Consider the following 14,192-nt stretch of genomic DNA (forward strand, 5'->3'; position numbering starts at 1 on the left):
TTCTCAAGTATTTATGTCGCTGTTTAAAGTATTTTTAGACGAATTTAATATAATGGAGTGTACCTATATATTATGACTGATACGGGCATTAAACAAACGGCTATCGGTAGTTTGAGAAGACATGTCCAATGCATAAAGAACGAGACACTTAAAAGTGGATTGAAAGAAATTTTAGTATCCAAAATTATCCAGTGGGTCAAGTCCTTACATAAAGCCCAGACATTTCTCATGAAGATTACTTAATACGTGGGTACAATGAAAGTCGACGTCTAAACTGGCCTTTAGCTGCAAAACCCACTAAATTTAAGTTAATCTGTCCTGACAGACGTAATAAATGAATCAGTTTGAATTAATTGCTACCACTGAGGATGCGCTTAATCTGCTCGTAATGTACCTAGATCCAACGTAAGGAAGACCTAAAGTCCCATTTGTTTTACCCAAAACAAATGGAGATTTTGGTACCTGGTAACCTTTTCCTTACTGGCAACACCTTCGATTACTTTAAATTATTACTGGCAATACTGGCAATACTACCAAGGTGGGGATTTGACAGGTATGTTGATGATAATAAAAATACTTTTTATGTTGAATAATATGTAATAATCATGACGTTGTGTTTAATAACAAATAAATACGCCGAAGATACATTGTGTATTTAAATATGTCTTTTCATGTCCTTATACTGAAATGTCACTCAACTCTAAGTCGCCACTTACAGTGACAGATATCTTAGAACGTCTCAAGTTGAGTGGCGTTTTAGTAAGCGGAGGTTAAACTTATATAACTAAAACATAGATTAAACTTACGATTCTGTATCAACAAAAAAGGATGATTGTAACAAACTGTAATGCTTAGAAAACCGGAAATTATAACAGGCTGATTTTTCATTTATTTTGGCACTTACAAAAGTGAACCTTGAGGACATATTCATAAAGTTGAATATTACATTATCTTGAGTTAAATCTTTAGCGTTAGTGAGCATCTATTAAATGTATCGTAGTCACAGCCATTCCATAATTAGGAATGTATTGATATAAAATCTATATAATAATATATAGAAAATATCCAAATCACTTAATCTAAATTTAATCTTAACATACCCACTTACAATAATATTAATTACCTTTTTAATACTCAATGATCCTTACAATCTAATAATTATAAAACATAGATATTATTTAATAGGGTATCAAACCGACAATATTAAGGCACTTCGGAATCTGATAAACAACAATGAAAAAATATTCAAATTTAGAGATTCCTCGATATCAAACTATCAAATAAATAATTTTCATATTCGATTTCTAATTCTTCATAAAAGAAAAAACAAATGAAGATCATAAAGCAGCACAAAGAATGGAAGACAAACGGCTTTATTCAAGACCGACAATTAGACAAGGGGCGTTTTAAAATGTCTATTTGTCTCTTGACAATGTCAATATGACACTTAAAATGACTCAATGTCGTTCTTGCATCGAGCCATATCTAATAAGTAGTAAAGTCTTGTATGATTGTCTTGACAGACAGAAAAAAATAATAAGCTGTAATTAAATGTTTACTGCAATGCAGACTTGGTTCGAAGATTCTTAGCTGCCTGGAATGTGTTGTGCATCAGCATAGCAACAGTCATGGGCCCGACTCCACCGGGGACGGGCGTTAGCGCACCGGCGACCTTGCTTACCTCTGTTAAGGACGAAATACAAAGACATTTAATATAATCGTCTACGAAATATCACTGTTCAGTGACAAACCAACTGCTGAACATTACTCAAATCTAAATCAAATAGAATGGAAACAAAAGTAAATCTGCTGTATGAAATAAAAACTATATCGATCCGCTTCTGATTAGTTCCAATATCAATTAATAGAAATATAATAGGTAGGGAGCTTCACCTTTCTAACAATAAAAAAAAAAATAGAACACTTTTTTCTTAAGAATAAAAAATCGTTTTAAAAATAACACTTACCGTCGTAGTCAACGTCTCCAACTAATCTGGATTTTCCATTTTCATCAGTAACTTTAGTGATGCCGACATCAATGATAGTCGCGCCTGGTTTTACCATGTTTGCTTTAATAAGCTTAGGTACACCTAAACAGAACAAAAAAAATAAACACCGTTTCCAAAAAACCAAGCAAGCTAATAAATAAAAAAGGTGACACGTGATGGAAAAAATCTTTCAAATGCCGAAAAATAAGTTTCACTTCAAAAAGGCAAATATTTTTTTTTACGCGAAAATTTTAAATAATAGTTATTGGACTTAAAGAAATCATGCAAGCTAGGACAAAATCTAACTAAACAAACTACGAAAAAAGTAAAAATAAATTACCAGTAGCAGTGATAATAATATCAGCATTTTGACAGAAATTGTCCAGTTTTTCTTTAGGGGTGTAACGGTGGCAGATAGTGACAGTTGCGTCCATTCCTAGTCCGTTGTCGTGTTTCTTGTCACTGTGTAACATCATAGCGATCGGTAGGCCCACATTCTTGGACCGGCCGACTACGACCGCGTTGCGACCGAACGTTTCGATTTTGAACCTAAAATTCATGAAACGCTTGAATTCCTAGTACTATAGTCCTAACAGTAAAGAATTAAAAAATTGATTGTGTTCCAGAATTTACTATAAAAAATGCATAGAATATTTTAGTTCGGTGAATATAGTGAATAATATGCATAAAGAAAATACTATCCCATTGAAAGATCAGTCTTTACTAAACACAAAATCCAAATTATGATTAAGTAAAAATAGCACAAAAAGAATGGCAGGCAAGTTCATTGCAAAAAACAGAAACAAAAAATAAATAAATAATATTAAACTTTACCTTTTCAGCATTTCAATAACAGCTAAAGCAGTAGCAGGCACCATCGTTGGCATGTCAACACACAGCTGTCCAATGTTTACAATATGGAAACCATCAACATCTTTCTCCGGAGCCACTGCATTACACACTTTCCTTTCACTCATTGTCTCCGGTATCGGTAACTGGACCAAGATACCGTCCACATTGCTGTCAGCATTGAGGGTCTCAATTTCTCTCAAAAGTTGTTCTTCGGTTATGGAACTGTCATGTTTGATAACTTCGGCATCAATGCCTACGAAGCGAGCTGCTATGATCTTGTTGTTGACGTATGTGTGACTGGCCGGATCATCTCCTACTAAGATGCATCGGATTGATGGTGCTCGGTGACCGAGGTTCACCCAGTTTGCAATCTCGAGTTTCAATTCATTCTTCACTTCCGCTGCTAATGCTTTCCCGTCTAGTACTCGGGCCATTATGCTGCTAGGAAAATTATTTACACATGAGTAACTATAATAGTTAAAGTATCTGGAATATAATGAATAGCAAGTCCACTCCTGGTATTTAAAATAGTAGTTCATAAACTAAAAAATATTCAGCAAAATATCTAGTTATCAAAAACTTTATGTTAGTTGGCTGGCCATGATGATAGTTATAATTCAAAATGCCAGGACTTAATTATTAAAAACCACACACTACTAGGTTTAATTACATAATCAGTGCAGAAAAATATTGTTTATAGAAAAGTTATGTACTGCAAAAAACAAATGCTATTAGACGAGAAATAAAATTTAGGAACATATTGTGAATCTTATACATCAGAAAGCTTAGTAAAAAAAACAAGTTATTATAAATAAATTGCAAAAAAAGTAAAAAGTGCACAAAAAGGAGCAAAGTATAAAAATTAAAAATAGACCTAATCCAAACAGTGAGAATCAAAGCCACAACACAAATTTGTCAATTATTTTTACCTGGCCGAGCCCAAAGAATCAATGTACGTGTGACTTCTCATTGTGGATGTCAGTAGTGAACTGAATACACGGAGGCGAAGGATTTGTCTCATCGCTTACTGTCAACGTACATAGGTCATTAGGTCAACATGGCCAAACAACTTAACTTACTACACTGATAACAAATAGTATGTGTACGGAGCCAAATAAAACCAGACAGTTGCAGTATAAAAACTGGAACATTTATGGGTTATAAAGTTCATTGAATATCTTATAGCCAGGTCAGGTGCAAACTGCTCTTAACCACTTTTTTAACAGTCATGTAAGTTAAAATAAAAACAAAACTGGTTTTATAGTGATGATACGAAAGTGTTTGCGATAATTACCGTAACTCAAACTGGACAGTAAAATTCCACTTTAAAAAAAATAGCACTAAGGTTGTTATGTACCTTGTTCCAATTCAATTGAATTGTAATACTGGAATGGCTGACCAAAGACCGACGTGCCACAAGGTAATTAATAGTTTAAGTGAGAAACGTGTTGAATAAACTTAACTAAAGAATGGTTATAAACTTCCTCAAATTGTTTAGATACATGATTCCAAGCAATCTTGAATCTTTTGTTTGTAATGTTTTAATGCAGGACAAAGGTTATAGAGAGAATAAATTCCACGATTTCAGCAAGTACATACTTTTTTTCATAAAAATAAACATGTTATTAAAATGCCGACTTACAGGTAGATTTCGTTTAAAAACAAGAACTTCAGCACCTGATACAAACACGTACACACAGTTCGGTCGTCAGAGAGTGAAAAACTCAATCAATTAGTCTGGCCTTCATAGAAGATTACACTTTTATTGGTTATTTTCTTGACTAATAACCAAATCGAAATGTACTCACTTCTATTCAATGAAGGTCCTATATTGCAAGGCTAAGACTGTGTGACAAAACGTGGGTGTCAAATACAGTTTCAGAACGTACCTACTTGTTGCCAAGTAATTTGTACGTCATCATTTTCTGAATATTTTAAAAATAATTAATTATCATCTTTTACATGTTTATTCAGTAGCAAATGTCTAAAATGCACGACTGTAAAAATTTCAAGTTTTAAAGCACAAGTTTTAAGTGTGTTAACTTTGTTTGTACAATGGTTTTAGAACGATTTGACACAGGAAGTTTGGCACGTTATGTTATTGCTATGACGCCACAGCTGTACCTCCGATAACGTATCACGCGGTATTTTCTTATTTCCGTGAATAAACGTTGGTTTTTATTCCACGAGATCTTGTGTTATTATTGGGTCATCTTAATTACTGTAATCTGAAATTCGGACTGATAATAATGAAATACGTTATTCGACGATACACAACAATAAACAAAGTAAAATACCTACCTATGGATGTACAAATATTTACCTTTTTAAAATATGGGTGTATTAGTTAGGTAAAACATTTAATTTTAAAAACAATTTGGTAGGTATTCTTCTTAATCAAGTCATCATCGGCCTAGCCTTATCCCAACTATGTTGGGGTCGGCTACCAGTCCAACCGGTTTCAGCTGAGTACCTACCAGTGTTTTACAAGAAGCGACTGCCTATCTGACCTCCTCAACCCAGTTACCTGGGCAACACGACACCCCTTCTTCTTAATCAAGTATATTATTTAAAGATATAAAACGGTTTTAAGTAATTTGTACGTAGGTGGAAATCACTGTATTAAAAAGTGACTTTACCACATTCTTACAATCAAGTGTTAAAAAAATAGGTTGTAAGTAGAAATGGAATATTTTTATCATAATATTTTTTTAAGGTTATCGCAATATGCCTACTATTTTCTATTTAACATCCTGGTAACGTGTTACTACGGCATCAATGCGTGAATCAGAGGTTATCTAAAGTTGTAACCGAGAAGTAATTAGTTGCAGATAGATCGATATTGGAAGAAGTATTGTAGCTATGTACCTATAGGTTAATAAAAACTGTCCATTTAATAGGAATGACATGTAAAATAAAAAGTATCAATAAAAAGAATGCGACCACTGACTTTGTTTCGACTTTTCTTCTCAACGTAGGTAGTCCTGGATAGAAAATTTCTAAGCCAGAGTTTAAAAAAAGCAGATATTTCCTACTTGCAGAATAAATGATTTGTCCTTAATAGCTCACATAAAAATTCTTAAACACAATTATTTCAGGAACGGCTAGAGAATGATTAAATACCTAACCTTTCTATTTTGTCTTGTTAAACTTATAAATCTTAATTAAACCTCTATTTCTATCCACCCCAAAAATATTTATATTTAACCCGTTTTACCGTAACATAATACGTTCATTTTAAAAATTAAAAAATTTCATCATTTTAAATTGTTATTACATGGACTTGCGAATCAAGTAATCAACTTATCAATTTTGTTTTTCATATAGTCAGTAAAGCTAAATTTAATATCATACCTAATTTAGGTAGGTACCTAAACAATAATTTAAAAATAAAATCAATTGAAAGATAAAACACGTACTGAAGCTTTGCAACATCGCTTAATAGTTAAAAAAAATCTCGAATCGGTATTCTAAAACAAAATTCGCGTCTCACAAATAATTTCTGCGCCATTGAGATGTGGTTTGATCCAGTCTTCTCATATAGTTGATCTTCGTCAACGTAGTATTTTTCCGGATCAGTCACTGGTCGCATGCTAGTGCGACTCCCAGTGGCGTGCGACAGGGGTCAATCCTAGGGCCATTGTGTTCGTAATCTTTATTAATGGTCCAGTGAGTCTTATAACAATCTTGAGGTGATGCGGTTTTTTGGAGATGTGTTTGCCGTGTCTTGAACTAGATGTGAACCATGCGAACAGACTTTGTGGATTTTTGTACACATTGGGGGAATTTTATCTCAACTGTTGCTGTGTTGGTCAATTTATTGATCATTTTCTAGTGAAACTTGAAAGTTTGTCGTGAAGAACTGTTGTTTTTTAAGTGACTCTGTTGGTAGATACATACTAAAATTTACCTGGTTTTTACAACAAGTGGCGTGGAATATATCGGATTTACCTACTTAATACTCAAATTTTACCTAGCACTGGTATTTTTCACATGTGAACTATTATGACGGTGTAGTTTTTTAGCCGTTATCGTGGAAACGGACAAGAAGACACGGAAAATCCTTAAAAGGTTATCGCATATTAGGCAAATAGTAACGACATAGCACAGGTCAATACTCTGCCCATAAATGTAACAGTGACATTGTAAGATGAGACTTGTGAATGCCACCCAGAATTATGTCGTTACTATTATTTTGTAATACGACCTTTATGCGTCATTATCACCTCAATGATAATACACCGCTAAAGGTGTGTCAATCTATAAAACTCTTCTACAAATCGAGAAATATGACGATCGTGGGTGTGTTCATGACGCAGGGGTCACGAGATAACGAGCTATGTCAATGTCTTTGATAAATGATTTACTATAATTATTAATACGCAATAAAAACATCTTCTGTCGTAGTTTAGGCTGAAAATGTATACGTCGATGATTAAATTTATTGTCAAAACAATAAAAAAAAACAAAACCCATGCACACATTTAAATAAGGAATGTTTACGAGTTTGAAAAATATTTATGTTTTGTGCTAATTGTATCTCCATTATCAACGATGACATATTTAATAATCATCTAAGTATAGTAGCTATTTCTTAGGCGGTGAGGCGTATTTTCAATAGTGCTTAATTATAATATCCTGATAGAATGGGCAGATAACACTCAGACGAGATCAAAGCAACAAAGCACTTAGCAAATCGGTTTATTAAATTCAATACTAACTTCAGTGTTCAGCTCTAATTATCTAGAATTCGATAGGCAAACACTAAGCTATGTATTAATCGATTATCACGCGAGAAGTGGAATACAATAGGTCAAACTAATTCATAGTTAGGTCATGCAGTATAACTTACTAGGTACTTATATTGTGAGACAGTGACAACGCAATACATGTAGAGCGTTGTCCCTCTTCCACAACTGAAATATTATTACTTTATAAGGTGGCGGTAGGCTTTAGATACCTATTAACATTTTGAATAGGTTATATATAGGCTATTAAACAAGGTATTGCGCACTGTAGTAGGTGGTGAAGTGGATCTCATGTCGAATTGGACCCTAATATAATTATTATTTTTGCATGTACTTCGCCCAACCAGCCGAGCCATGCTCTCCGATTGACCGAAACCGTCTCTCGCGGTATGCTGTTCCGTGTTTTAAACGCCTTATGATTTCTGAAACTGACCTCCAGTACCTAACAAAAGATTAAGTACCTGGAATATTATTTCTTTTAAATGTTAAAACATGCAACAACAGGCAAACATCCCAATAAACATTCTGCATCGTGGTCTCAAACCTAGCCCAAAATGGAGAAAAGATAAGTCTTCAATTTGTCTCTTTTACGTGGTGTCGTGCTAACTCGGCACCTGGGGCAAACTGCAAGTTAGTAGTTTGGGGGATTCTGCAGTCGCCCCGGGGTATTAAAGGCAGATTTAACGTAGAAACTGTATTAGTATTCGAGACATAGTGAGAAAAGTGAATGGAAGTAGGTACAGAGCGTTTTTTGGGAGTGATATTTCAGCTTAAACTTGTTGAAACAAACATCCCAATAAACCCCAACGTCACGTCACATAGAGACACAAGACCAGGGCCGGATCTAGGGGCCCAGGGGCCCCGAGGCAACAAAGGAGTGGGGGCCCTCTTGGTTCAAGTTATTTTCACTCAGTGAAAAATTTATCGAGCTTTTTTTAGATGCCTTGGTGTTGGGCCCCTGGTCATATTGGACCCCTAGGCACTGGCCTAAAGTGCCTTATGGATAATACGGCACTGCACAAGACTAGATTATTAAGGAATTCGTAGACAATATTGATTGGATTTGGTTTAGATACGCAATATTTTTGTTTTAGATTTATTTCACTAGAATAAATCGAGCGCTTGTGCATATAAAACCTAATGTTATCGTTTTTATTGCTCCGCGTCGCGAATCGAAGCATGCCTTACGCTTGATATTTTAGTATACAGATATTTTGTTTATCTAAATTAGAAATCATCGTACAACAAAAAATTGGTACCTACATCACCGGTTCAGTGGGCCTTGCCTAAGAGTCATTAAGCATGGAATGAGTCTAAAGTCACGTGACTTATCTATACTAATATTATGAAAATTGAAACGATCCCTATAAGAACGACAAGCTCTATTTTCTAACTAGCTGTTGCCCGCGACTTCGTCCCCGTAGGTAGAAGATATTAGTTATGATTTATACCTGCCCTGTTTTTTTCACATTTTCCATTGTGTTTTTGCTCCTATTAGTCGCAGCGTGATGGTTTATAGCCTAAAGCCTTCCTCAATGAATGGTCTATTCAACACAAAAATATTTTTTCAATTTGGATCAGTACTTCCTGAGATTAGCGCGTTCAAACAAACTCCTCAGCTTTATATATTAGTAAGTAAGTATAGATGAGTTAGTGAAATTGTACCTCAACAACTACTGAACCGATTTCGGAAAAACAAAAGCTAAATGAAGTTGGAGCGTGTCAACTAGTGGAAAATAAAAGTACTATTGAGTAATTTGTATAGTTCATAATTTATTGTTAAAGAAATGTGAATTCTCTATGGGAGCTGGTGTAAATCATTGATTGAAGAATATTTTTAGAAAATGAAGGTTTTATAAAATTAATTTTACTGCTTCTATAACTTGTAAAAGATCTTGTACTTGATCTTATTAAGTAGTCAAGGTAGTGGTTTAACCTATTTTTGATCGGAAAACTCTTAACTTCAGAAGTTTCTTAATTGATATTAAAAGCTATTTCTAAGTCAAGACTTCGGTAAATTATGTTTAGTATGAATACCTCAAAAGTTTGAACATTGTTTAATTAATAAATCGGTACTTCTCATTCACTGTGTTTGCGTTAAAATATACGAAATCTTTCTATAGTAGTTATAGGTAGGTAGGTATACTTAACTGCTAAGGAGTAACTTATCAATAAATTGAAAAATAAATGATGTAGTACACAGACATATAGTACATGTAGATACCTATCCTGGATCTGACATCAGTAGTGATTTTGACTTTGACCTTGCCTTGATAGTAACTACTTAGTACTTATGTCAAAGCACTAAGGTATAGTTTAGTATTACTTATATACCATTTGCATAAGTTCGAACTAATGCACAATTATCTGGAGCAAAATATAGATAATTTTTCTCCAGATGGCCGAGTGGTTCAGGTCCCCACGCTAAATGTATGACGTGTCGCTAGTTTGATCCCTGCCAAGAACAAGCATGTTTGTGATCCTAGAAAGCTAGATCTGAGGTGTCATGAAATGTTTTTCAAATCCCCCGCGATACAAGGATTCAATTACTTATAGCGGCAGTTATTTTCTATATTGCCTTATACTTTTCGTGGAATTTTTGTCTACTCTGAAATTCTAGACAATGTTACGAAGATAAATAAAAAAAAACAAATGTATTGGAGTGACATTCCTTTTCGTCAATCAGATGCAATTGAAAGGTTCGTCAGCGTTCAAGCTTAAATATGGTCAGAAGTCGCTTACTCCTGAATTGTGCCCGTCATGTGATAAGCTAAAACACATGCAGTCAATAAATTCGTATTACATAATCCGTATTATGAGGCTATGTTTACAATCGGTGTATTTATAGATTGATAATAATACAAGGTTATCTTGAATGGGGCGGGACGATGGACTCAATTGTTTCTTAAGCCAATTAATTTCTCGACTTACTCTCACGTAACTTATCAATGGGTGTACGGTGACAATAATAACCTACTAAAGATATTTTTATTTATTTAGGTTAGACTGGATTTGAAACACGTGTGATACAGGCAGGGACCGGACAACCCCACTTTAGAGTTAAGCCGTTTGACAGGGTAACCCGTACACGGGGTAACTCATATCGCAGTGTTACCTTTTGTTCGAGTTACATCCTCGAAACCCAGCGAAATGGTTAACACCTTCATTATGGTAACCACGTGAAGGGGTTAACCCCTTCAATAACTTAACCCTTTGAAGTGGTTACCTTCACGAAAGGCTTTTATTCGTGTTACCCTGAATTACCCACTAAACTTGAGCTGCATACTTGCACCCTAGCATCCCCTCATTGCTTTACTAAGACTAAAGCTGATTTTCTTCTATCGCCGACGCGTCGCGCCGCGACTCGCGCCTCTCGGACAAACTACCTACGCGCGAAACGTCGCGTCATGTCAGCATGATAAGAAAACCAGCCATATAGGTAACTAGCTGTTGCCCGCGACTTCGTCCGCGTGGTTAGTAGATATAAGTAAGGAATTTTTGAACGAAAGCCCTCGAAGATTAATATTTTTCCCCGTATTTGCCACATTTTCCATTAAATCTTCGCTCCTATTAGTTGCAGCGTAATTTTATATACCTAGCCTAAAACCTCCCTCGATTATTGGTCTATTGAACACAACATGAGATCAAATTTTTTAGATGAAATTATTTATAATAATTAAAAAAAAATCGAATACGTCGTTTTTCATTTTTTGCATTTTCTGAGAAGATTTGACGGGTGAATTTTCGATTGAAAATTAGTGTTTTTTATATTAATTCAAAATAAGGTGAAAAAATAAATATTTTTAATCAAATAAATTACAGCGTATTTGGGATACAAAAAAGTAAGTTTTCACCAAATTTCGTTACAAAAATAATTTTTTGTAAAAGATAAATTAAAAATAAAAAAACACAATCTTGGTTTTTTGGATTTTTCACATAAATTTTGAGGTTATGTGAAAAAAATCTTTTTATTTCCTACAACTTTGCCATTTGACTTTTTTTGATACGAATTTTAGTTTTGCCGGAAATCGAGAAAAACCGTTTTTTAATATTCCCCTCCTTTTCTAATGGGTTTCATCCTACTATTATTTTTCTGTTTTTAAAAATTATCGACCCTGGTCTACAAGTATAGACACGAAAAATATATATCACAACGTTTGAAATGTGCGACAAGCAAAATTAAACTGTAAGATCATATCCACAATGATTTTTATTCCATGTTTACAAGTTGCTCGGTAAATGCAACAATGGCGCCGCTGGGCATTATGTCACGTGCGCTCGTGGTTATACTATTTTCAAACTAATGTCTATGATAAAGAGTGCATATTACATTGTCTTAGGTTGGAGTGGGTTACCCTGTTACAGTGTTACAGGGTAGTGAAAGGGTAACCTGTTCGGAACAGGGTTACAGTAATCCGTTCGAAGGTGTAACATATGTCATAGGGTTTTTTCTTGAAGCGCTTAAAAAACCCCCTTCAAAAACCCTTTCAATGAGTATCCGGCCGGTCCCTGGATACAGGTGGCTGATGTTTCTGTCTTTTAAAGTAATATTGCTGGCGCTGGTGCTTTTGGCCCTGACCGCTATAGGGTGGACGTAGGTTCTATTCAAACCTAGGAAATATGTTTGTATGATAAAGGCGTTAATTTGTTAAGTGTCTGGATGGTAATAATTATCTATGTGTACCGAAGGGTTATTAAGACTTTAAACCTATTTTTTAATCAACTTACTGGATTAGTTGAGTAAAACATGATGAAAAATACACTTACTCAGTAAATGCTGGAATAAAAAAAAAACAGGCGTGTCACTATAAACGTGTGAAAGTTTGTGCACTTACATATGTTATTTATACTCAAATTATCCTGATATGAATAGTTATTTATCGTAATATCGGTGAACCACATCCGTTCACATTAGATGCACTATCAACACATATTACCAAAAAAGTGTGGGAAATTAGTGATTCAGATTCCTAGAGATAGGTCATAAAGATGACCTATATCAATTATTGTTGAACCAAAAATCGTATTTATGATATTCATTATCAATATAAAAAGTTAGTCAGGCGTAAGGCATTCCGACTAGTTTTGGACCCAAGCGGAGTCGAGAGACGAACTGACACAGATGCCGTTGTCCCAGCCGGCTATCCAGATAAATACGAGTGTGTATACCCTTATTAATTAAAAAAGAATGAACTCGCCCTACCGCCCTAAAGTTATCAAAATAATGTTGAACTAACATTATTTTTAACTAACATCATTATTATGTTGAACTAACATTATTTTGATATCTTAAAATAAAATTATTTAAATATTATAGATAATTACGTCGTATTAAGAACAGTCTAAAACTCTAAACAGTGTTTTAGTAATTCAGCTTGAATCTTGATTATACTAATTTATGTACAGCATCTGTGGTTTTTGCTTTAAAGAATCCAAAACTTGTTTTCTCAAAGAAAATTTAACAGCAAGACTGTTCCAGCAAAGACTACTCCGCCGTCTAGTTTCAAAACTTTTGATACTTCAAATTTAATTACTTTTTTTTTCACAAACTTGTATATTTTCGGCGGCAGAGCTTCAATCTGCGAGTTTGTACAGAGTGAACGCACAGCTACCAATGAAGAAAGTAACTTTCCATAACCGCTCAGCTGGCTAATATTCAATTAAAACTTTTTAATTTCTCTCAGACCTTTAGCAATATTTTCTGTTTACGCTCCGCCCTCGGTGAAAAATAAACAATTTATAATAAAATATTGAAGGAACTTTGTAAGGGACTTATTTGTCGCGGATTGTTTTCGATTTCGATTTGTCGAATGTTATTTGGATTCTGGCGATTGGTAGTGACGTTTTTTAATAAGTTTTTAGTTTTGGAAAAATAACACATTCAATAGTGTGTTGCTCTGGATTAAAGCTGAACATACTGCAAAACTAGTTATAGAATTCTAAAAGTCTGAAAATAACGAATAGATACAATAAGTGTGTGTTAACACGATACAATAAGAGTCTGGCAACGCCTAACGCAAATAAACAATATCAAAGAAGTAATGAAATGCGAAATCACAACTCAAACAGATGCTCTTGATATCCGGAATAATAACAAGAGTTCCTCCATAAAACACCTTTATTTATCAACTTGGCAATGTTCCACAAGCAAAGCCGAAGACGACTCTAAGTCAGACCCTAAACTCAATTTTGTGTAACTTACGCTAAGTGCGTAGTAATTTTGAGACCTCTGTCATGGACGCGTTCAGTTGTGTCGGGCGGTCGAACACCGTTGTATTTTGGCCACGAAAACCGGGATCTGTGTTTGCTTTTAACTGAATCAATGTTTAATTTCCAGGTCGATTAAGAAAGGTGGTTCGAGAATTTAAGCAACGTTATTTCAGAATAAAATTATGCTTCAATATGAATAAACAAGATTTTTGGGCTTTTAACCATATTTTCATATAATTGCAGTTGTGGAACTGAGACTCGACTTTCGACTTTTCACTAAAAATAATCTTGGATATTTTGGTAGTAGTTAGGTAGTACCTAAGATGTAAAGAGTCCACTTTACACCACTTTAGTAACTTCTGACGCAAAAGGAGATGTGTTAAGTTTGACGTGT

At 34.5% G+C, this 14,192-nt stretch overlaps 1 protein-coding gene across 8 annotated transcripts; it reads right to left on the bottom strand.

Moving 5' to 3' along the window:
* Positions 1 to 636: 636 nt before the first annotated feature.
* On the bottom strand, positions 637 to 4,698 carry LOC113503426 (bifunctional methylenetetrahydrofolate dehydrogenase/cyclohydrolase, mitochondrial). Of its 8 annotated transcripts, none has more exons than XM_026885393.1 (6): positions 4,483 to 4,698; positions 3,770 to 3,867; positions 2,823 to 3,281; positions 2,329 to 2,537; positions 1,968 to 2,090; positions 637 to 1,683 (listed from the first exon to the last, which is right to left on the bottom strand). In XM_026885393.1, the coding sequence occupies exons 2-6, from the start codon at positions 3,859 to 3,861 to the stop codon at positions 1,556 to 1,558; spliced, it is 1,011 nt and encodes a 336-aa protein (XP_026741194.1). In that variant the 5' UTR covers positions 3,862 to 3,867; positions 4,483 to 4,698; the 3' UTR covers positions 637 to 1,555. The 8 variants fall into 8 exon arrangements, with proteins under 8 accessions (XP_026741194.1, XP_026741195.1, XP_026741196.1 ...); XM_026885394.1 differs by lacking the exon at positions 4,483 to 4,698 and adding an exon at positions 4,198 to 4,407; XM_026885395.1 differs by lacking the exon at positions 4,483 to 4,698 and adding an exon at positions 4,135 to 4,203 and having other exon boundaries at positions 2,823 to 3,278.
* Between the last annotated feature and the right edge of the window lie 9,494 nt (positions 4,699 to 14,192).

Source organism: Trichoplusia ni, chromosome 19 (assembly GCF_003590095.1).
Source record: "Trichoplusia ni isolate ovarian cell line Hi5 chromosome 19, tn1, whole genome shotgun sequence".
Taxonomy (NCBI): domain Eukaryota; kingdom Metazoa; phylum Arthropoda; class Insecta; order Lepidoptera; family Noctuidae; genus Trichoplusia; species Trichoplusia ni.